At 56.3% G+C, this 22,542-nt stretch overlaps 2 protein-coding genes across 6 annotated transcripts; both read left to right on the forward strand.

Moving 5' to 3' along the window:
* MAFG (MAF bZIP transcription factor G) lies at positions 1-5,196 on the forward strand. 2 transcript variants are annotated; one of them, XM_053960805.1, is made up of 4 exons: positions 1-22; positions 3,608-3,669; positions 3,758-4,153; positions 4,709-5,196. In XM_053960805.1, the coding sequence occupies exons 2-4, from the start codon at positions 3,634-3,636 to the stop codon at positions 4,766-4,768; spliced, it is 492 nt and encodes a 163-aa protein (XP_053816780.1). In that variant the 5' UTR covers positions 1-22; positions 3,608-3,633; the 3' UTR covers positions 4,769-5,196. The 2 variants fall into 2 exon arrangements, with proteins under 2 accessions (XP_053816780.1, XP_053816781.1); XM_053960806.1 differs by lacking the exon at positions 1-22 and having other exon boundaries at positions 3,582-3,669; positions 3,758-5,196.
* Positions 5,197-7,291: 2,095 nt separating this feature from the next.
* Positions 7,292-22,430, forward strand: LOC128797879 (ethanolamine-phosphate cytidylyltransferase-like). Of its 4 annotated transcripts, XM_053960802.1 has the most exons (21): positions 7,292-7,835; positions 7,911-8,048; positions 8,508-8,612; positions 9,404-9,474; positions 9,573-9,645; positions 10,084-10,182; positions 10,651-10,887; positions 11,131-11,211; positions 11,336-11,442; positions 12,348-12,436; positions 13,205-13,366; positions 15,154-15,220; positions 15,690-15,774; positions 16,777-16,821; positions 18,085-18,223; positions 18,816-18,898; positions 19,079-19,156; positions 19,752-19,817; positions 20,056-20,121; positions 20,531-20,619; positions 21,259-22,430. In XM_053960802.1, the coding sequence occupies exons 1-21, from the start codon at positions 7,740-7,742 to the stop codon at positions 21,347-21,349; spliced, it is 2,067 nt and encodes a 688-aa protein (XP_053816777.1). In that variant the 5' UTR covers positions 7,292-7,739; the 3' UTR covers positions 21,350-22,430. The 4 variants fall into 4 exon arrangements, with proteins under 4 accessions (XP_053816777.1, XP_053816776.1, XP_053816778.1 ...); XM_053960801.1 differs by lacking the exon at positions 16,777-16,821 and having other exon boundaries at positions 7,665-7,835; XM_053960803.1 differs by lacking the exon at positions 10,651-10,887 and having other exon boundaries at positions 7,665-7,835.
* Positions 22,431-22,542: the final 112 nt, after the last annotated feature.

The following is a 22,542-nucleotide window of genomic DNA, read 5'->3' on the forward strand; positions in this document are numbered from 1 at the left end:
GGCCCGGCGGCCCCGGCAGGAGGTGAGCGCCACCGGCAGCGAGGGCGGGCGCGGCCCTGGCACCGGCCGGGGCGGGGGCGGGCCGGTCCCCGGGGGCGGGCCGGGGCGGGGCGGGCACGGCGGGCCCCGGGATGGTGGCCGGGGCCGCCGCGGGGTCGGCGGGTGCCCAACGGGGCCGCCATCGCTGACTCACGGCGGGGCTCTGGGGTCGCGCCTGCCCGGCGCCGCCCGGCCCCCGCCCCGCCCCGGCGTGTCCGGGCCCCGCTCCGCGGCCGAGCAACAGGTGCGCGGGGCGCTGGCCCGGGGCCTGCCCGCCCCGCCCGCCGCCTCCCGGGCCCACCCGCAGGCGTCGCGGCCGCATCCGGCCCCTCCCTCCCGCGGCTGCCGAATGCCCCGATCGTGTTGCAGACCGGCTGCTCTCAGGCCGAGCCTGCCGCTCTCAGCCCCGCCGCACCTTCGGGCGCTCGGGCTCCGCCGGTACGGGTGCGACCTCGCCCCCCGGCGGGGCTCGGCTCCCCCTCTCCCGCCGGGCGGCCGCCCCCCGCCGCGGGTGTTCGCCGTGGTCTGTCATTCTTCTCCCGAGGACGGGGGGGCCGGGAGGGTGAGGAGCCATCGGGGCGTCTCGCCCGATTCCCAGCGCAGCCCCGCTGCCTGCAGTCGGTACCTTGTCCTCGGTGGCTGCAGACGTGCGGTGGAGGTTCTGTTCCGTCGGGGCTGCCCGGTGCTGGGCGCTGCAGTGTCCCCCCGGTGGGGTGGGTTTCCGCTCCCGCGGGAGGCCGGCACGGAGGGGCTGGGTGCGCCTGTGCTGTGCACGGCTCGGTCACGCTGCTCAGAGCTGGGCACGTCTCTGGCTGCCCGGGATATGTGAGCTGTGTGGTCGGAGGAGGGCACTGCCAAGGCTGGGAGGGAGTCTCTCAGAGCTGGCCCGTTGCTTTAGCGGCGTGAGTAGAGTTAAAGCCAGCTGGGTGGGCAGATTCCTTGAGGAAAAAATTGCTGTGGAAGTGCTCAGGGTTGGATGACCTCAGCGGGGACCCCCAGGGTGGGGAACAGAGGAGGCGCTGTCTTGGCTACCCAGGTCATTTGGGGAGTCATTGGATGAGACTGTGTGAGCCAATTTGCCAGCAAGCAAATAAACAGAGTATGAAAGTCACACTGGGAGAGAGTGTTTCTGTGCAGTGTGCCCGTTGCTGCCGACAAGCCACACTCCTGTGCCTGCCAGAGCCGTGGAGGCCCTGGGGGAGCGCAGCCCTCACTCTGTCTGCGCTGGAGCAGGTGATGTCACCGTGTTTACACGGGGCTCGTGGCAGGGCTCTGCATCAGGAGCGTGGAGAAGGGCCCGTGGTGGATCATGCGTGGTGCTGTCAGTTCCCGTGTGCTGCCGCTGAGCTGAGGGGAGAATTGGCTGTGCTTGTGCTGAGTTCAGGCCTTTTGAGCTCTGGGGAAATGTGTCGAGGCTGCAGTTTCTTCATTGCAGCCACAGTGTTTGGCACTTTTCAGTGTGATCTTTCTTCAGGAAGCTATCAAAAGCTGATCTATCAGCAGTCTGGAGAGTAAGGCGAAGTTTGGTCTCCGCTATGTCGCCAGTTCTCTGGGTGTCCTCTTTGTGAGCTGCCAAACAGCCCAGTTAAAACGGGACCCAGGAAACTCTTTGGGTTGTTCTTTCCATTCTCCTGACTGCCTTACGTGTTGCTGCACCTTGGAGAGGTGGGATCACCGGGTTTTTGGGGACAATCCTGTTGCAGCTCTGATGGCTGTCGTGAGAGATTCCTGCCTGAGAGGGTGTTGTACTAGAGAGTGCAGAAGCAGGAAGGAGTAGCTGCCTCTGCCAGCGCCAGCCATTCCCCAGCCTGCTGAGGAGCACTCTTCCCAGTGCCCTGCCTGATGCAGCAGGTGTGTGCCCTGTTTGTTCCATTTTGGGTCTGCTGTAATGAAGGCAGCCTGTGGCAGCCAGGCAGCTGTAAATTCTTTAGTGCCACAGGGCGAGCAAATTCCTGTGGTCCCACTGACCGTACCTGCCCTTGACTCCGTCCTCTTGCAAGAGGATGGGGCACGGCAGTGCTGCAGGGGCATGCACGTTGGTCTCTCCAGCTATTCCCTTTCCTCTCCCCTTTTCCCAGCAGACATGTTGTTTACCAGGTATGAACAGAAGGAATAAACAGCAGTCTGGGAAGGAGGGAAGAATTGATTTTGTGCAGCAGTTGCTTGTATGCTGCCTGTCCTGCCTCACTGCAGCTGCCTTCCTTGGGCAGCAAATGACCGTGCCCATGCCAGTGTGGTTGGGTGTAGCAGACATCTTGTTGGAAGGAGCATTGTCCTCTAGGTATATATAAATAGCCTGGCTCCTGGCAGGCTGCAGGCTTCAGGAATATCTCTGCTGGTGTTCTGGGGACTGCTAGTCCTGCTCACCTCCCGTAGGTCGTAGATGCACTGTAGGGAACCTGTGCCACGGCTGCTGAAAGAGCACTAAGTCATATTTGCTGATGTGTGCATTTGGTTCTGGTCTGTAACTGGACATCAGTCCTGCTGGGAGTAAGGCGGGGGCAAACAAAATTGTTGTTTGACACCTGCGAGATGAAAGGGGCAGAGGCAGCTATAGGCTGCACAGATATCCTGGGCTGAGTGGGGAGTGCACTTTGGGCTGTTTGAGGCACAGCCTTGTCTGTCAGGTACTATCTGTGTGGATCAATTCCTTGGGCAGCGTAGTAGCAGCCTGAACTGAAAAGCCTGAGGGGAGGAGGTATGTGGGGAAAGAAGCAGGAGCCTGGGTATAAGTCTCTGTAAGGCAGGCCTGGGAATTGCTCTTACCAGTTCTGAAGTCTTGTCTTCCATGGTAGGGAAGGAGTCTGCTCTGATTTTTGGCACCTTTAATCTTTGTTTTCTTGTGAGCACACCTTGGCTCTTAGGATAAGGAGGAAGAAGGTGTTCCTGGGCTCTGGCATGCCAGGGATTGACGAGTACTTTCTCATAGAAAAGAGCTACAACTGGGGTCAGTTTTGCATGGCTGGGAGAGGTGGAGGCTGCTGAGGCATCAGCCCAAATTTGTGATGGAATTCCAATGTGTCCAAGGCTTGCCCTGTACCCCTTGCTCAGGGTTATGTCTTACGGAACCATCCTTGGGAGCACCTGGAGTCTGGTAGGACTGGGGAGCTCCTGGGCTGTGCTTGGGCACCTGTTGGAAGGGCATGTTAAGGTAACCTGCCCTGCTTGGGAGGGACAAGGATGATGCTGGGAGCGAGTGGTGCAGAGTGCCAGCCTGCTGAGTCAGCATGACTGGCCTGGAGCAGCCGTGCTCTGGACCCTGCCTGCTGCTTGCAAGGCTATTTTTAAAAATGTGGCTTCCATGTATTCTGACTCCTCCTAGTTCTTTAATTTCCCCCACCATAAACAAAAACCAGCATTGCCACAAAGTCTCCATGGGAGCAGGGGTATGGAAGGGCAGCAGTTTCTGCTCATTGTGAGTCCAGCTCAGCTGGCTGCTTGTTGATTGTCTTCCACGGCAGGGGCCAGGATGTGGAGCACCACGGGGCGTTGCTGCTGGACCCTGCCAGAGGAATGCCGTGGGCTCTGCCGTGCCCCAGGTGCTAATTTGACCTTCCTTCCCTTCCAGAACCCAGCTGACAAGGCTGTCGTGTTATGACGACCCCCAACAAAGGAAACAAGGCCTTGAAGGTAACGCGGGGGGTGGAGGAAAGGGGTGCAGGGATGGGTGTGGGCATCCACCTCAGGTTTCACAAGTGTGTGCTGCCTTCTCTCCCAGGTGAAGAGGGAGCCAGGCGAGAATGGGACCAGCTTGACAGACGAGGAGCTGGTGACCATGTCTGTGCGGGAGCTGAACCAGCATCTGCGGGGCCTGTCGAAGGAGGAGATCATCCAGCTGAAGCAGCGTCGGCGCACGCTGAAGAACCGGGGTTACGCGGCCAGCTGCAGGGTGAAGCGCGTTACCCAGAAGGAGGAACTGGAGAAGCAGAAGGCAGAGCTGCAGCAGGAAGTGGAGAAGCTGGCCTCAGAGAACGCCAGCATGAAAATGGAACTTGATGCTCTCCGCTCCAAATACGAGGCTCTCCAGAACTTCGCCAGAACCGTGGCCCGGAGCCCCGTGACCCCTGCACGGGGGCCTCTCGCTTCCAGTATGGGGCCCCTCGTCCCTGGCAAGGTTGCTACTACTAGTGTCATCACAATAGTGAAATCCAAAACGGACGCCCGGTCTTAGTGAAGCGAGCGTTGCCTGAGCTTGTCTGTGCAGGGCAGTTAGGCACAAAACCAGCCTGGAATCCCCAAAGCACAAGCCCTCCCCACACGGGTCCGGGTTCCTTTGACTTGGCCCAGGACTGGCCTGCTGATCGCTCCAGTTTATTTTGTTGTGTCCAGATTGGTATGAGCAGTGGTGATGCATCCCTTGTCCTGTGCAGACAGAGCTTCCCGCCCAGCAGTCTGTAGCCCTCGGGTGCCCTGGGGACAGACTGTGAGATTTTGGTTTTCTACCCAAAGAAAATCTGTGCAGCGTGGCTGAGAGAAGGGTGGAGGAGTGGCCCGAGGAAAGCTTTCTTCCTGGGGGCTGGGAACCCTAATTTTCGGTCACTTCCAAAGGCTTTATTTCATGACTCTTCCAGGTGGTGCATCTCAGCGCCTGAACCTGCTGCTTTTGTCTCCTTTGGTACCTGTAGTTACAGTTGGGGTGTTCTGTGTCATAGGTTTTATTCCTTCCTAGGTGTGCCTCTGTGCCCTAACCGTGGGTTTCCCTCAGACGTCCCTGGCGTTAGCTGTGTAAACTGGCAGTGTGGAAGGACGACGCTGCTGTGTCCCGCCGATGCGGCCCTGCGGCCCCGCAGGGCCCGCACCCCGGAGGGGAGAAGGGAGCAGCGGTACTGTGTTGACTGCAGGCCGGTTTTGTGCCTAATGTGTTGCACTGAACAAGACCAAAATCACTAGTTGTTCCCGTGTTTTGAGGGTATCAAGTGTCTCTAGTGTGATGGTTTACACAACCAGTTTATGTGGTTAAATAGCCCTTTATTTAAAGAGAGAAACATCATTTTAAGAATTATTAAATTATCTAAGTTTAAAATTGGACAGAAGAGAGAGCGTATTTATAGTCAGCTTTTTTACCTGAGAAGGCGAGAATATTTGACCATATGAGTGGGGAAATATTCTCAGAGACTTTGCTAGTTAAAAGTTAATAAATAAATAATTTTAAAGTTTCTCATGAACCTCCCGCAAACTGTTTGTGGCTCTGAGGTTAGTTTTTATAAAGAGTTATCAGACTTTATTTATAAAACTTAGAAAAAGACAAAAAAAGAGGCAAGTCCTATTTGATATCTTTTTGCAATTGTACCAAAAGTGACTTATTCTTGACCTTGCTAGTTTCTGTCGTGTCCCCTTGTGTTGGGCGCTCTGCTCCCCAAGCTCTCGTGCGGCGCTGTGGTGTGCTGGTGCCTTTGCCATGTGCTGTCATTTCACATTGTTGTTGTTTTCCCTAAACTCGACTGAGGGATTGAGTTGGAATCTCTCTGAATTCTCCAGAAGGGTTCTGGTGCACAGGCAGTTTTTGAGGAGAAGAATGGCTGGCTGGTGCAGCAAGGTAGTGACGCTCTGCCCTGAGGTGTGCGGTGGGAGCACGGGCAGTTCCTGCTCAGCAGCCAACGCCAGGTTAAGAGGGACAGCCAGAGGTTATCCAGAGGGTTAGCCAGAGGTTAGCTGGGTTATCTGGAGAGGAAAAACGCTGCACTTTTTCTCCTACAGCAAACCTGTCAGAGAAGTAACGTGAGGGAGACTTGTCTAGGTTTAGGAGAAGACTTGATGGGATTTAGCTCTGGAATTAGATCGTGTGGTCAGAACTTGTGTTGTGCTCACGGCTCACCTGAACAAGAGGGGCAAGTCTGCAACAAGAGTGGCAACGTGGGACAGGCTAGTCCCTACTCCCTTCTCTACACATGACTGGCCAATGAGCTGTGGCAGGAGCACTGTCCTTCCTGCGGTGGCTTCTGCCCAGAGGTTTTAGGGGAGTGCTCAGACTCACAGCTGTGATGCAGCTGAGAAGCTGTTTGTGGCCAGGCTCCATTTCCACAAACACTTTGACTCCCCTCTCCCCTTCCCAAAGATTTGAGCTGATTTACTGAGTTTTAGAGAAGCAGGACATGAGGGGGAAGCCCATGTGATCTCCTGGCTGCTGAAGATCTGTCTAGTGGTGAGGTACGGCTGTCCTGGATAGGTTTTTGGGAAGTTTCTCACTGCTGAACTGATAGTGCTGTCACCTGAGCAGAGGAGCAGGTCAGCCTGAGAAAAGCTGCAGTGTGGCGGGAGAGGAGCAGGTAGTTGATGGGGATTTCCTGCTGGAGGAGATCAGCTTTGCTCTGATTGATAGAGAGTGTAGGGAGTTGTTTGGGATGCTTTTCCAAGTAAACTTCCCAAAGGAGGAGCAGGTTAGAACATTGCCTCCAGACTTCCCCCTTCTGGCCCTGGACTGACTCTTCTCTGAACTGAAGTGTCTGATGTGCCACTTCCAGCCATTCACCACACAGGCCACAAACTGCACAGCACTCAGCGGGCTCTGGTCTTCCAGCTGGTTGTGTGGTGGCTGGAAGAAGTGAGATTTTACAGAACACAGAGGCATCCAGTTGTCCTGGGGTGTCATTCCCAGCCGTGTCCCTGTTAGACCCAGGCTGAGATTGAATCCCAAGCCAGAGCCCTTGGGAACACAGCCGAGTCCTGATCTGGGCCAGAGGAGCGGGCAAGGTGTGTATGGGGCTGGTTAGGATCTTGGTTCCACAGCTGGAGCCTCTGGCGTGAGGAGAGCCCCATCAGCACAGCAGGCAGCGCTGGGCAGCCCTGCAGCCACGGAGAACTTGCACTTGGCTGTGCTCCGTGGCAGGGATGCCCAGTCCCTGCCTGCCCGCCGGGTGCAGCCGTGCACGGCCCCGGCCGCGTTCCTCCTGCCCCGCACCGACCGTCCGTGCTCGGAGCCCGGGCTGCTCGCAGCGGCCTGCGTGTTCCGCGAGGAGCAGGTGCGAGGCCGTGACCAAGGGTGCCACTGTGCTCAACAAGCTCGGCGGTGCCGCGCTGGTGCCAGCGAGGCCACGGTCCCGAGTGCCGCTTCCCTGCGGGTTTGGTTTAGTTCTCAGTGCAGTGTGGGACCCCGAGTGATGTGTTGCCGCAGTGTCCGAGGAGCGTCCCGTGCGGTCCGGGGATGCCGTGTCCTGCCAGCTGGCTGCCTGTGCCCGTGCCGCAGCCGTCACGCTGACTTCTCTCTCGTATATAGTGTTCTGGAGTGTGACAATTCTTGTTCCTGAGGTGCTCGTCCGTTCTGCTGTGAAGGGTGTCGTGTTCCCTTTCTCCTTTTCCTGGTGCCGTTCCGGGGCGTTGGGGAGGGGTCCTGCGCCAGCCCGACTGGGGAGAGTCCCCGGCGCCCCGGGATTTGTGTATCTTGTGAATTGTGTACAGTCGCTCCCGGCCGGAGCCGGGGCTGGCGGACAGAAGGGTCACCCAGAGGGCTCCGGGCTCGGTGCAGGCGGTATTTATTGCTAAGTTATTGCCGTTATTTATTCTGTACAGTGTCCGCCGCCTTTGTACGCGACAATAAACCGCTTCAACAGCCGCCGCCTGCGCGTCCTTGGGGGGCCGCCCGCCGCCAGGGGGCGCTGCCGCGCGGGGGGCGGTGCCGGAAGCGGCGCGCGGGCGCTCGGACCGGAAGGCGGAAGCGGCGGAGCCGAGCCCGGTGGCGGCGGAGGCGCGGCGGTTCCGGGGCGATGGCGGCGGGCGGCAGCCTGAGCCGCTCCGAGCGGAAAGCGGCGGCGCGCGCCGAGATCCTGCAGCAGGAGGAGCAGCGGGACCGCCGGAGACAGGTACGGTACGGCGCCGCCCGACCCGCTCCACCTCGCCGCTGCGGGCCGCCGTGACCACGCGTGTGCACCGGGCAGGTATCCCGCATCTGGAGGAAACCGCCGGCGGAGCGGAGCCCCGAGGAGTGCCAGGTGCTGAGTGAGAGCGAGGACATCGTCAGGGAGCTGGAGCGGCGCCGCAAGCGGCGCGAGCGGCTGCGGCGGCGGCAGGAGGAGGTGGGCGGCGGGGTCGCGGCGGGAGCGGGGAAGCCGCGCCGGTGATGGCAGGGAGCGGCCCCGGCCGCGGAAAGGCGCGGCGGAGGCCGCCGGGCTGGCTGCTGCCGAGCTCTGCCGCCGCAGCAGGTGAACGACCGCTGTGGCCCAGTACCGGGAACGCGTCTGCCCTCCGGGGATACCTGCCCGGTGTTCGTCTCCGGTCTGCCGTGCTGCAGGCGCGGGTGGCGGTGCGGACAGGTCTCCCGAGAGGGTGGGCCAGCAGCTTCCGGCCTCCAGGAAGCTTTTTCCCGTGATCCTCCCATGAACAGCGCCCACGTCCTTTTCCTTTGGATGTTGTGTTTGTGTTGCTTTTCCTGTTGGGCCAAGCTCATCCTCAGACTCCTGGGGAGATGCCGCTCTTTCTGGCTCGGCGGGGCAGAGTGTCTGTGATCGTGTGACCCTGCTGCGGCTGTTTTGCAGGTGTGCGATGAGCCAGAGGAGCTGAGGAGGAAGGTGGCTGAGCTGGCGGCGGCGGTGCGCGGCGCCAGGCACCTCGTCATCTACACGGGCGCTGGGATCAGCACGGTGCGTCCGGGGCCGCAGCCCGGCCCTCAGGCCGTGTCGTGCTCCGGAGCGGCTGCCAGGCTGCGTCCCGGGGTCGTTCCAGGGGATCCTGCAGCTGCGTTGCCTCCGGCCGCTGCAGGATGCACGGCCTGAGCGAGGGGACACTGGTCTTGCTTCGCTCGGGTCTCTCCAATGACTTGGTGTAAAACCTCGAGCCACTTAGCTCAGGAATGTTACATGTGTTATCAGACATTACTGGAATTTATAAACAGCAGTTTGAGAATTGTTTTGTGGCAGTAGCCTGGGGCAAAGCAGCAGTCTGGTTCTACCCCTTCTAATGCATCATCTGCCACCTTCGTGTGAGCCCTGTCACTCCATTCTCTGCTGAACTGCAGCATGACTCAGGGCAGGGGGCTGAGTGCTCCTGTCACCTGCATGTTTGCTAGAGATGCTGAGTGTGACGTGCCAGAACCAGAATCTAGGGAAAATAAGAAAAGGCTCAAGAATGGAGTTCTGTGTAGCGAAATGGGAAGTACCAAGGATGAAAAAGAGTTCTGGAGGGATTCCATAATCATAAAATTGGAGAAAGCTAACACTGGAAGTGAAAATAAGAGCTGAAACGTAGATGAGCATATGAGGAGGTTCCCGTGTTTTTAGGGAACAGCTCTGCTGGAAAACTTGGAGTGAATGAAACAGCAGCGGTGGATGGAGGTGTCTGTGGTTGTCCTGGGTGGGCCTGGCTGGGTTGTGTTTGTGCACAAGAGCTGTGACAACCCCGCCCCATCAGGCCTGGTTTTCTCTCCTGCTGACAGGCAGCTTCGATCCCAGACTACAGAGGCCCCAATGGCATTTGGACACTGCTGCAGAAGGGCAGGAGCATCAGGTGAGGAGCCAAATTCCCAGCTGTGTGACAGAAAGCTGATACCAGAAGAGGTTAATGGCAATTCCAGCTTTTTTTTTTTTCCCCTTGCTTCTTGTCAGGGCTGCAGACCTGAGTGAGGCAGAGCCTACACTCACTCATATGAGCATTGCCTGCCTGCACAAGCACAACCTGGTAAGATATTTCTACCTCACCTCACTCATGTTCCTCTGCCTAAAAATGATAAACCCAGCAGGGAATAGTCAGAGAATATTGCCTGACTACATTTTTGGCTCAAGTGGCTGCATATCCATGTGGGAAAACGTGTCCAAGCCTTCCTCAGCTGCAGGCTCCAGCTCTGGCAGGTTTCCCCCTGGTGCCTTTTCTTTAACATGTTGTATTTCTGCCTGGTGAGGCTGGGGAACTGGTCACAAATCAGCCAGGCCTAGAAATGTTCTGTTTAGCAGGAGGAGGCTTTCCATTTAGCTTTCACAGAGGTCTGCTCACCCTGCTCTTCCCCTGTGGGTCCTGCTCTGATGTGCAGGCTGTTGGTGCGATCCGGGACACGCGCATCACCTGCCTGGAGGGATACCTGTGAGGTTTGTAGGAGCTCAGCGTTTCGTTCCCTTCCAGGTGCAGCACGTGGTGTCTCAGAACTGTGATGGGCTGCACCTGCGGAGCGGGTTACCCCGAGCTGCAATATCTGAGCTTCACGGGAACATGTACATAGAGGTGAGTGGCCAGAGCAGGAAAAAGCCAATGTGAAGTGGCCTCACAAGAAGAGAATGTGAACTCTTGATCTGCCACTAGCTCAGAAGGAATTAGTACAAGGGCTTGGCCTGTGTGTGGTTCCTGCCTTCAGACCATCAGGTTTGGGGTGAACTGCTTAGGAAGTACCAAACCCAGCTCTGTAGCTCTTCCTCTGTACATACTGGAACCTTTTGCTTCTGACGTCTCTTCCTCAGCCCTTCTCTGAAATCCCTCCCAGCATGTAGCCAAAGGCTGCCTGTGGCTCCTGTGGCTGGTTTTCAAAAAAACCTTGAGGTTTTCCAAGTTAGCATCTGATCCCTGATGCTTCTGTCTACACCTTCTGTGTTGTCCCCAGAAATGCTTTTCTTCCAAGAGAAGAGGCTCGCTCCTGGCCTCTGGTGGGTGGGATGCTGAGGATGTGACGGGGTTTCTGCTTTCGTCCTGCACCAGGTCTGCACTTCCTGCACACCCAACAGAGAGTACGTGCGAGTGTTTGATGTGACGGAGCGCACGGCCCTGCACAGGCACCACACGGGCAGGATGTGCCACAAGTGTGGGGCACAGTTGAGAGATACAATCGTCCACTTTGGGGAGAAGGGGACATTGAGACAGCCCCTGAACTGGGAAGCAGCAACAGAAGCTGCAAGCAAAGCAGATGTGATTCTTTGTCTGGGTTCCAGCTTAAAGGTAACTTTAGAGACTCGGTGAAGATTGTTAGCAGCATTCCCTCTTGGTGATACACCTTGGTGCTGAGCAGTCTCCTCCCAAACAGACAACTGTAAACTCTGGTGTCAGGATTCGCCCAACATCTGTGATAGTCTCTCTTCCTCCCTCTTTCCCCTCCTGGTAATACATTCCTTTTCCTCTCGCTGATACGGTTCACGGCTGCGTGTGCCTGTGGCTGTGCTGATCCTCTGTGCTTTGTGGCAGGTTTTGAAAAAATACCCGCGGCTCTGGTGCATGAGCAAGCCCCCCACGCGCCGGCCCAAGCTGTATATTGTGAACCTGCAGGTGAGATAAAAGCCCTCGGCGCTGGGTTGGCCAGGCGTGAGCCAAGGGGCTGCGGACGTGCGGGGCCGAGCCCCCGCTGCCGCCGCGGGGAGCCGCCTGCAGCCGGCTCTGCTCTCGCTCGCAGTGGACCCCGAAGGACGACCTGGCCGCCCTGAAGCTGCACGGCCGCTGCGACGACGTGATGCGGCTGCTGATGGCGGAGCTGGGGCTGGAAGTCCCGCGCTACGACCGGTGAGCGGCCCGGGCCGCGTGCGGTGGGAGCCCCGGGCCCGGGGCCGCCTCCAGCGCCCACCGCCGCCCTCTCCTTCCTTCCGCAGGGCCCGGGACCCCATCTTCGCGCTGGCCGAGCCGCTGCGCCCCGGGGAGGAGGGCACGCACTCGCGGAAACCCGTGGCGCCGCCCCGGGAGCGGGAGGAGCCCCGGGAGCAGGAGCAGCCCCGGGAGCGGGCGGAGGCGGCGGTCGGGCGGCCCGGGGGGTGGCTCGGCCGCGGCTGCGCCAAGGGCGCCCGGCGCAGGAAGAGCCGCTGAGCGCGGGGCGGGACGGGGCGGCGCCGCCGGTGACAGCGCGGCCATGCTGCGCAACGGGGCGGCGGGCGGCGGCGGGGCCGCGGCGGGCGGCGGCGGCCAGCGGCCCGTGCGCGTCTGGTGCGATGGATGGTGAGTGGGGCGGGCGCGGGGCCGGGTGATGTCGTGGCGCCGCAGAAATAAACCGTGTTGGCTACGCTGGTGCCTCCGCCTCCTCTGTCACCGCGGCGGGACGGGCCCGGCCCGCGGCACAGCGGCGCTCTCCGCGCAGGGCTGCCCCGGGGCGCCGGGCGAGCGGGAGCCGGCGGAGCTGGTCACGAACCGCTCCGGAGCCGGGAGCGCCCCTGGGCTCGGCCGCTTAACGGGCGTCCCCCGGGCTACAGCCACCACCTGCCGGGCAGGTGCGCGGAGGGACCGGCCCCCGTAGCACCGGGGCCGGCTCGCTGCGGTGGGAGGCAGCGCCGCTGCGGGCCCGGTGACCGGGCTGTACCGGCACAGCTCTGCCCGGCAGCACAGAGACCTTCAGCCCCGAAGCCCGGGGCAGATTGCCCGCAGCGTGCAAGGGAGCGCGTCCCGGTGTGCCCGGGCTGACCCGGCCCTTCTCTTTGCAGCTATGACATGGTGCACTATGGCCACTCGAACCAGCTGCGCCAGGCGCGGGCCATGGGCGATTACCTGATCGTTGGGGTCCACACGGATGGTAAGAGGTTTTACCAGGATTCATCTCGTGCAGCCCCCCAAATCGCCCAGCAGCATTAGCCCCAGCAGAACCAAGAGTTCCGGGTAGGGTCAGGCTTCATCCTGCATCTGCTCCGGGATCAGTAGCTTCCAAGAGAAGGATGTCCCCTCTCTGGGAGTGGAGGTACCCCTGTCACACTTTTGGACTGAGGATTAGGTGGGTCAGATCTTGCAGGCTCCGAGGGTTAATCTGCATTCTGTGCTACAAAAACAGTTGAAACAGCTGAAAATCAGACTGCTTTTGCTGGTAGGAGGTGCAGAATTTAGGTTTCAAAACAAGTTACCTTGTGGAGAAGACTCATCTCAAGGCCATCTGGAAGTTAAGTGTCAGAAGCAAGTTCTGGCATGTGAAGATGTATTTTAAATGGGTTTATGAATGCAGAATTTCCAGTATGAATCAGGTGTAGTATAAAGTTACTGTTTAAGAGGGAAATTTCTCCTAGGGGGATGCTGGGAGGCCCAGCTCATCCCCTCAGGAAGAAGTATCTGGGTACAGGGAAGCACTGAGACCTTTTGCCCTCTGAGTGAATTCTAGGGCCCTTGTTGAATATTTAGGAAACGCAACTGAATCAAAATATTTTCTGATCTATCCTTTGCTACCACGGACTAATCCAAATCTCAGGATAAGCCTGCAGTGAAGTTCACCTGCCCATGAAATGAGTGAGGCAGTGACTGAGAGACACTGTAGCTGCAGGACATGCTTCTAACTGGAATTTTGTTTCTCTCCCAGAGGAGATTGCCAAGCACAAGGGTCCCCCCGTCTTTACACAGGAGGAGAGGTACAAAATGGTGCAGGCCATCAAGTGGGTGGATGAGATTGCTCCTGGAGCTCCGTATGTCACCACGCTGGAAACCCTGGACAAGTACAGCTGTGACTTCTGCGTGCACGGGGGTGAGTGGTGTTTGAGGCAGTGGCTGTGCTAAGGTGGGCCCTTGGGGCTGTGTGCTCCAGGTGCTCTGCTGCAACCCCAGCAGTGTCCCGGGGGCTGCAGGGCTCAGGGGCTCCTGCTGAGTGAGAGCTCTGCCTTCCCAACACCTGCACTGGGCAGCACAGCTGCTTCTGGTCTTGTGCTCTGGAGAACACATCAGTGTGCTCAAAATCCTGAGAATGGCCAGGGCCCTTGGTTTTAACTTACAAAGGTGAAATGTGTCATTTAAAATTATCCTGAGGTTGCCCTTAGCACCAGCAGAAATTTGTGCAAAGGGGAAAGCCATTTACAAAACTTAAGTGTGAAAAACACTATTGAAAAGGAAAGCATGCAGAAATACAACCATGTTTATTTCTACTTATCCTGGGACAAGGTTAGATCTGAAAAGCTTCTCTCTTTATCCAGCTGATAAGCTGTTCAGTGGCTCAGCTGACTGTGTGGCCAGAGACCTAGTTCTTAGTGTGAACACTTTTTGGTGTACAGTTGCTGAAGAGAACCTGTGTTCTGAGGAAATGTTCTTGCTCTGGGACTCTGTCCCTTCCTGGGCTGCTGCCAATGCTCATTAAGCCTCAGCCCTTCTTCCCTGCCCCTCTGAAGCAATTTTGTTACTTTGACCAGGAGCAGTCTTTGCACTCATTTCATGTATCTCTCATCTGATCCCAGCCACTTGCTGTTGATAAGCCCAGTATTTCACAAAGTGTAAATAAATCCTTAATCTTTAGAAGATAAATATTCTTTTTTCACGTGGATGGAGTGGTTATCAAATTCCTTGTTAACTTCATTGCCTGCCCTGAACGTGTTTGGTGTACGTGATCCCTTACAGGGCTTGGTGAGGGGTCATGACAGCAGAGGAGAGCCTGTGGCCCCTGCTCCAGCTGCTTGCATTCGCCCCCTCTGCCACTTGCTGACCTGTCTGAATCATTCCCTGCTTCTCCTGAGCAACAGGCAGTTTTGCCAGGTTGTGGCAAAAGCTGATTTTGGAAATAGCTGAGCTCACCTGAGAAGGTGACAGCAGCGCTGCTGTTTGTGCCTCTCCTGGCATGCCAAGTTGTGCTGGCAGTGTGTGCCCTCCTGTGCCTGTGCTCTGAGGGAGGGTGTGGGGTTTTAGGAGAACTGAGCAGGACTGAGACACCCCACTGTGTAGGCACACTCACGGGCTGCCCTCTGACTGTTTTGGCAAAGGGAAACCAGCTTAGCTTTGGCTTGTAAAGGCTTTGTACCATCACCAAAAGTGTGTGAGAGGTGTTTCTGCAGAGGGAGCTGTGAGCCGTGTGCCAGAGATGAACCGAGATGGCCTCTGTAGAAGGATCACTGGGTGTCACTGTGGGAGTGCAGTCACTGAGAGGAGAACTTTCCATTGGATGAACCCTTTCACTGACTGAAAACCTTTAACATGACCCAAGGGTTAAACCAGTCCCAGAAGAGCTAAAATGTTCTTTTTTAACATTAATACAGATAGTGCTTGTTTACTGTCATTCAGACAATAATCAGCTGTGCCTGCTGCTGCAGGGCACCCAGCAATGCACCAGATGGGTAATGGTGTTTAGTGTCTGGGAATATCCTTGTCTCCACACACAGTAGTCTTAGAAACCCCTGACATTTTTGTGGGGCACAGGACATGTCCTCTGGGTATGCCCATGGATTTGGATTGCAGAGTTCCAGTCTGGCTCTAGGTGTCTGGGACCTGCACAGGTGCTGCTTTTGTGCAGGAGAGCTTGGGTACAGTTCTGAGGCTTTTCTCTCTCTGCAGATGACATCACCCTAACTATCGATGGCAAGGACACCTATGAGGAAGTAAAGACAGCAGGGCGATACAGGTAACCTCTTGCTGCTTACCTGTTTATCTGGTTTTGGGCAGAGTTTCTGGGACTTTGTGCCTTGAAGGGAAGTCAGATGAAACATACCAGTCTTCAGGTCACACTTGAATTTGGCTGTATGTGTGTCAGAGCTTCAGTTGCTCCCAGCATTTTGGCTGCAGGGAAGTGGGGCAGACATTCCTCCCCAGTTGGGCTGTCTGGTTCCTGGCAGATGCTGGTTCTGGTTTTAAAGCCTCACCAAGAGCTGGCTCTGTTGGGAAGCCTGAGGGAAGCGTTCACACGAGCAGGTGCTGTGGCGTGAGGATGATGCAGAGGCTCAGCAAATAAATGCTGTTCTTGAGAAGGAAGGCTTCCTTAGGACAGCCCCTGGTCACAGGGTCAGGTGTCACGGGTGTCCCTGTGGCAGTGGTGGGAAGACAGAGCCCTGGCTCCTGTGGCTTCTGCTTCATCCTGTGCTTGTCTCCCGCAGGGAATGCAAACGCACTCAAGGTGTGTCCACCACTGACCTTGTTGGCCGCATGCTGCTCATGACTAAGGCTCACCACAGCAACATAGTGAGTCAGAGGGCTTTGGGTGGGAGGTGGAGTCCAGGGCATGTTCAGCTCTTCCCCTCTGCTGCCCCAAACGGAGTGAGCGGAGGAGCAGAGCTCCTGGGCCTGGCTCCCAGGTGCACAGAGAATGGGCAGTGGCAGCAAAACAACCTGCTCATGTTTGCTTCAACATGTCTGAGATCACAGTGTGATGGGACAGACTCTGATGCCTCATGATCCGTGTGGGCCTCAGGAACGTGAGGGGAACTGCAGGCAAGCCCGTGACTTCTCAGTGCAGGCACATTGATCTGTCAGCCGGGTGCTGCCAGAGTTAGAAACTCCTCTCCCTTCCCACTGAGCTTCATGCTTCTGCCTTCTGTTGTCTCTAGTCTGATCAGACCTTTCTTGTGTCTCCTCAGCTCACTCTCTGGCTGGGAGCTAACCTAACCAGGGAAAAGTAAAGTCAGTGGTTTTATGTTAGGTAATGAGTTGAATTTACTGAGTAATGAAGGAATCTGTGAATAGAATCACCTGGATAACTGCAGAAACGAGTGACCCACAGGCAAATTGAGGGACAGAGGGAGATGTTTTGGTGTGCTGAGCTGTTAAATTGACTTAGCTGTAGTACATGAGTTGACACTGGGATCTGCCTGGTGCTGCTGGCTGCTGCAGATACCTAAGCCGGCCTCTTGTGAGGGTCTTTGGCAGGAAAAGGGATGCTGTCCTGTCAGGGGCTTGCTGGGCTGAGGGAGGATGCAGCTGTGCAGCACTCTTGGGGCTGCAAGTTGGGCAAGAACCACCTTTGCTGGTGGTGCCAAGCTGGGATCAGATAAGCACACATTTCCTCTGACTCATGCTGGGACAGGGCTCTGGTTTAGGTATTAACCAGTTTGTCAGCATTCAGTGCCCTGGATCCCTGATGTGCGTTTTGAGCTTGGCCTTCCCAGCACTTCCCACACACAAGCATATCTTGGTTGGATGAGCTGTGCAAGTGCTTAAACATTTTGACTCTTTATCTCCCTTCAGGATGAGGACCTAGACTATCGGAAGCACACTGACAACTTTGGGAAGGTAATGTGAGTTCTGGTCGTGGACGTCTGGTTGTTGTCCTGCCTGAGAAGGATTCCCAGTGTGCTTTCTGGCCTGTTGCAGGCTTGTTTGTCCTCCCACATGTAGCAGTAATGTCTCAGTGAGCGTCTGCTGTCCCCATGTGGCAGCGCCTGCAGTGGGTGTGATGGGCAGGTGTGGCACAGGGCAGCCCATGAGCTGTCCTTCCGTGGGACCGAGGGCTGCTGTCCCCGCTGAGCCTGTGCTGGGCTCCTTCCTTGCTTGTAAATTCCTTCCTGCCACTTCCCTTGGGACCCAAGTGCCCGTGGTTCCAGCCTGGGGACAGCCTCTGTGGAGGCTCCTCTCAGTGCCTGTGTTGTTTTGAAGGTGTTGTATGAGGTTTGGGAGGTGTGGACACGGCGGGTGCGTGGCCACACTGGTGCAGAGCTCGAGGGCAGCGCAGCCCTCTCGGAGTTCCAGTGCCAGGTCCAGCCTGCGGCTCCCACTGCTGCTAAGGAGCCAGCCCTGTTTATTTCCTTGGCAGCTGGATCGTCCTTGCTTAATGAGCTGCACCAGCAGCTTGAGCAAGTCTTTTTTTACTCATAGGAGATTTACTGACCTGTCTGAATCATTCTTAGTTCCCCACTATTTTTGTGGGTTTTGAGTAGGTGTTTTGGGGCATATTGCTCTAGCATGGCTGTTTTCTGGGGCTTGGGTCTGGGTAGAATGGATCAGGGCACTGGGTACCCTACGTGACCCTGACAGCTGAGCTGTCTGCGTGCTGCCCTTTGCAGGGCCTGCTCTGGCCTCAGCTGCAGTGTCTGTGTCCTGCCAAGTCCCGTGGAGCAGCTCTGGGTGGCAGAGCAGGTGACTTGGTGGCTGTTTGCACAGCTACCACGTGGTGGGGACCGAGCTCTGTCCTCAGAGCTGAGGGGCAGACAGGTGCCCTGAGGCTTGGCAGAGCGTAGGTTGGTCGCGTGTTGTCTCCCAAGCACGTCTTGCTTCTCATAGAAATTCAAACCTGCCCTGTTGTCTTCCTCCTTCCTGAGCTTTCCTCTTGGCATCTCCTGAGCTGTCTGCTGAGGTGATGATTTAGACAGGGCACAAAGGGCTTTTGCGAAATTATCTAAACACTTGATGCCAGGAATGTAGAAAGTCCAAGGGGCTGGGAGTTGTTACAGTCGCCAGCAAATTCAGATGAGCAGATTGCCCAGCAGTGTGCTCTGTGTTGTCCACACCCCCTCACAGAGCCTGAGAAGAAGCTGTGTCTGGTGTATGTTTCCACAGGGGCCCAAAGGTCACAGTCCCTGGACTGGCGTCTCGCAGTTCCTGCAGACATCCCAGAAGATTATCCAGTTTGCATCGGGGAAGGAGCCGCAGCCAGGAGACACCATCATCTACGTGGCTGGAGCCTTCGACCTGTTCCGTATCCTTGACTCTCTCTGCTTGCACCAGTGGTCTTTGTCTGATGTTCTCATGTTGAGAGGCACCACACTGGATATTTGCCTCATTTCTTTTTCCTTTTCTGTAGCTGCACAGGAGGGAGGAGTCAGGGATGAGTTCTTCCTGGCAGTTTCTTAGTCACAGGATGCTGAGAAAGAAGCTACAGCTCCTCTGTGGAGCAGTCTGTGGCTGTTGGATTTCAGGAAGACAGATGGATACTCTCAACACTCTAATGATTGTGGTGAAGACTGGCTGCCATAGCATCTGGAGCTGAGACGCTGTTCCTGGGGCAGGCTTTGAGGCTTTGTGCCAGAACATCTGGAACAAGTAGAAATTCTGGATAGAGGCAAAGCTGAGTCCATGTAAGGTGGAGCCGAAAAAGTCTCTGGCTTTTGCCCAGAACCAGTGGAACCTGAAGAGGGGAGGCAGCAGCTGTTCTTGGAAATAGGCAATAAGTAGTGCAAGAATAAAATCCTAGGGGTTCCTGTCTCCCACTGTCATTTTTGAGTGACTCTGTTTCTGTCTTCCTTCCTCTGTTTTCCATTTGAGCTTCAGTTCCTTAAGCAGCTCTGCAGATGTTGGTCACGTGGATTTCCTGGAGAAGGTTCACCAGCTGGCAGAGAAACCCTATATCATTGCTGGGCTGCATTTTGATCAGGTCTGTGTAGAACCTGTCCAAAGGCAGAGCTTTGGGCCTGTTCTCTGAACCAGGCAGGCTGTGCTCCGGGAGACAGGACAGGGATGTATTGACCAATACAGGGATTTCATTTTGGGAGAGGGCAAGAGGGAAAGGCGTTGCTGTGTCTCTCTTCTGACTGTGCCTGGTGCTTTGCCGTAGGAGGTGAATCGCTACAAAGGGAAGAATTATCCCATCATGAACATCCATGAGCGAACCCTCAGCGTCCTGGCCTGCAGGGTGAGTGGGTGTCTGAGCTCCTCCAGAACTGCCCAGAGCCTGCTGGTGTTCACTTGTGCTCAGTGATCTTGCGTGAGTTCCTTGGTGTGGCCTGAGAAGACAGACAAGATGAATCATTGAGGCTGCCAGAGGTGCTGATAAACTCTTGGGAGGCTCTGCTAGGCTCTTGTGCCATCCTGGCTGTTCCAAGCTGCTCTGCTGGCAGTGACAGGGCTGGATGCCACGTAGGGAGCTGTGTGGCTCTGTGTAGTCAGACATATGCCACTAGAAAACTTTGCTCCCTGCAGCAGGGGAGAAAATGCCTGGGACAAAATCCTGGGGAGCCCCAGAAACGTGTGCCTGGAGCAGTTAACTTTTGGATTTGCTCTATAGGCACAGAAAGGACATTCTGTAGAGGAACAAAAAGCTGTTGTGTGACAAGCAGTTGCTGCTGAACCCACTTCTCTGTTCCCTTATTTGAACTTTTTACTCTATAGCCAGGTGACCTGCTCCAGTCTCTTTAAGAAGCAGCTGGCTTCTGGCTTGGGATTGGGTTTTGGGTTTTTGTTTGATGGGTTTTTTTTCAAATCTGGACTCTTCCTGGTTCCTTTTTCAGTATGTCTCAGAGGTGGTGATTGGAGCTCCCTATGCAGTCACTGCTGATCTGTTGGATCACTTCAGGGTGAGTCCTTGCACACGGATGGGCACGAAGATGCTGCTGGGTGATGTGTGTGGGGAGCTAAAGTGGTGCAGGACAACACAGAGGTGCAAGGAGGGAGTGTCCTGCTCAGACTGGGACTGCCAGGCTGGTGCAGGAGGGTGGCTTTGCTGGTCTCCAGGCTGTGCTCAGTGGGATTAGTGGCAGGAAATGTCCCAGTCATCTTTTGGATCTTGTCAGTGACTTTTGTGTCCTTCTTCAGGTAACACTTGTTTGTCACGGGATGACTGAGGTGGTGCCGGACAAGGACGGTTCTGATCCATATGAGGTAAAGTGCCAGTTGCTTTGTCAGCATGTGCCAGACAGAGCCTGGCCCTGAGAAGGGGTATTGCAGAGGAGGCTTTGCCAGGCGATGCAGCTTTTCATCCACCCCTGAGGGCAGCTACGTGGAGCAGTCAGTAAATCATTCCCAGCAGCTCCACTCTTCCAAGCACGGTTTTGCTCTGCCTGTTTCTGATGCCTTCATGGCAGAGTGAGAAATCCTGTGTGCTTTGCTCTCTGTCCTGGGCAGCTCCCGTGTATGTGGAGCTTTGCTTTCAGCGAGTGTTTGTTCTGCCTCCGGGGAGATGACTGTGCATCCTGCCCGTCACCCTGGCACGGCTCAGCTCAGCTGTCACTCTGAGCTGCACACCCAGGTCCCACGTGCTTTCACAGCCCAGCGCTGTGTCTGTTTGCAGGAGCCGAAGCAACGCGGCATTTTCCAGCTGGTGGACAGTGGCAGCAATCTCACCACTGATCTAATTGTGCAAAGAATCATCAAGAACAGGTTGGGTTTCTTTGTCTCCCAGTTCTGTCACATACTGTTCCATCCAGAGTGTCTGGGGACTGATGAATGGGACCAAACAGAGAAAGGTTTTACCTGAAGGCAGAGTCAGCAAACTTGGCTTCCTCTTTCATGGCTTGGGCAGACTGTAAATGTGATTGTACCAGTCAGTACAGGGAAAGGAGCAGCTGAACTCTGCTGTGTCAGAACGTGCTGCACGGCACATTTATTGATTCTTCTCCTTTAATGATAAATTTCCTTTGCTGTATCCTGGGGGAAAGAGCATGCTTCTTTCAGAGCTTTGGTCTTTAGGCCTGAGTCCTTCACTTTCAGCACCTTGGCTCACATCAGTGATAAATTTGATTTTGGTGTTACAACACCCAGGACAGCCCAATAATGGAATAGCAGCTTCTTCCACAGAGGGGGAAAGAAGTCGTGTGTGACCAGTATGGGAGCCCAGGACTGCAGAGTGCTGGCAACAGGCATGGGAAACTCTGGGAGAGGCGCTGGGGGTCCAGGGGGGTTTCTGAAGTGCTCTCAGAACTGAGCAGCATAGAAGGCAGTGCTCTCCCGCTCCAGGTGCTTTTGTCTACAAGCAGTATGGATGGATGAGAATCTTACAGCATTGTGTGATAATTGCAGGCTGGAGTTTGAAGCTCGCAACCAGAAGAAAGAAGCAAAAGAGCTGGCTGTGCTGGAGGCCATGAGGAGGCTGGAGGGGGAGAAGCACTAGGCTGCAGAGTGGGGATGTGTGAGCCACAGAGTGCTGCAATTCACCCTCTGGTAGAGCAACTGCTCTTCAGGAAAGGACCCCTGAAGGGGGGCAGCACTGCTGGCACGCAGGATGTGCTGTCCTACCCTCTGCTGTCCTAGCTCCTCCTGCACTAATTATGCAGACATAATGAGTTGGGATTCCGTTGCCTAGTTTTATCTCCGTTAATCAGTCCCTGTCCCTTTTCCCAGGAGGAGATTTGACAAAACAAAAAGGTTTTAATTATAACTAATGTTTTAACATGTTGATGTGCTTTTACCTTCTGCCATTTCTGGCTCTTAGTAGGAGGGAAGTGGAGGAGCTGCCCCTGCCCCCCTGCCCTGCCAGGCTCTGCATTCCAGAGCAGCCCCTTGGGCAGTGGTGTGGGTGGCTGGGCAGTCAGTGAGAGCAGCCTCGGGGACAAGACAGGCCTCACGTGGTTCCTCCTGCAGCTTTTCCTCAGGAACAAGGGGCTGGCTGCCAGAGGTGGTGCTGGCCTCGGAGGTTCACTGTGCTGCCTCTTGTCAGCTCCTGCCCCTGCACACACCCAGAGCTACTCTGGGTTGAGCTGTATAAAGGCAAATCCTTTGCTGCCCCAGTGACAGGCTGCAGGTGGCAGCTGCTGAAGGGGCAGGTGATGCTGGGTCCAGGCATTTCTCCACACGAGGCATAGGGATCCTGGGGCCTATCCCAAAGGCTCTCCCATTTGCAAGGCAGCAGGACCCGATGCCTTGTGTGGACTGTGCTCAGAGCCCCACCTGCTGCTGCTGCCAGAGCCCACCTTGTGCCTGAAGGATCACCTGAGGGCAGGGCCTGGCCAGGTGAGGTTTTAGGGTGGTTTTCTGATTGCTGACATGCAGCATGCCTGCCTCTAAGGGGAGGTGCAGGGCTGGGAGAATGGGTCCTGAGCTGTGAGCCCCTTTTGCCTCTTACATTCCAGGATACTGTGGTGGGTATCCTGAGCAGCTCACTGCACTGTGCCAGATGGTCCTTCCAGGCTGTGTCTGGTGTCCTCTCTCTTGTAAACTTTTGTTGCTGATCATTAATAAAATGTTGAAGAGTTGTGCATTAGTCTTTTTGGGGCTCGAAGCCAGGTAGCAGGAAGGGGGCGTAGGGAGCAGGCGCTGACACCCCGGTGCCCGCGCGCTGCAGCCCTGCAGCTCCGTGGCACAGCG

The sequence above is a fragment of the Vidua chalybeata genome, chromosome 19 (genome assembly GCF_026979565.1).
Source record: "Vidua chalybeata isolate OUT-0048 chromosome 19, bVidCha1 merged haplotype, whole genome shotgun sequence".
Classification (NCBI taxonomy): Eukaryota; Metazoa; Chordata; class Aves; order Passeriformes; family Viduidae; genus Vidua; species Vidua chalybeata.

Excerpts from the sequence above, each read along its gene's own strand:
- MAFG (XM_053960805.1), top strand. The coding sequence starts at position 3,634 with ATGACGACCCCCAACAAAGGAAACAAGGCCTTGAAG. Across the intron at positions 3,670-3,757 it reads AAGGAAACAAGGCCTTGAAG|GTGAAGAGGGAGCCAGGCGA; the intron begins GTAACGCGGGGG and ends CTTCTCTCCCAG. Across the intron at positions 4,154-4,708 it reads GGCCCCTCGTCCCTGGCAAG|GTGTGCCTCTGTGCCCTAAC; the intron begins GTTGCTACTACT and ends ATTCCTTCCTAG.
- LOC128797879 (XM_053960802.1), top strand. The coding sequence starts at position 7,740 with ATGGCGGCGGGCGGCAGCCTGAGCCGCTCCGAGCGGAAAGCGGCGGCG. Across the intron at positions 11,212-11,335 it reads TGTATATTGTGAACCTGCAG|TGGACCCCGAAGGACGACCT; the intron begins GTGAGATAAAAG and ends TCTCGCTCGCAG. Across the intron at positions 19,157-19,751 it reads TCAGCGTCCTGGCCTGCAGG|TATGTCTCAGAGGTGGTGAT; the intron begins GTGAGTGGGTGT and ends TTCCTTTTTCAG.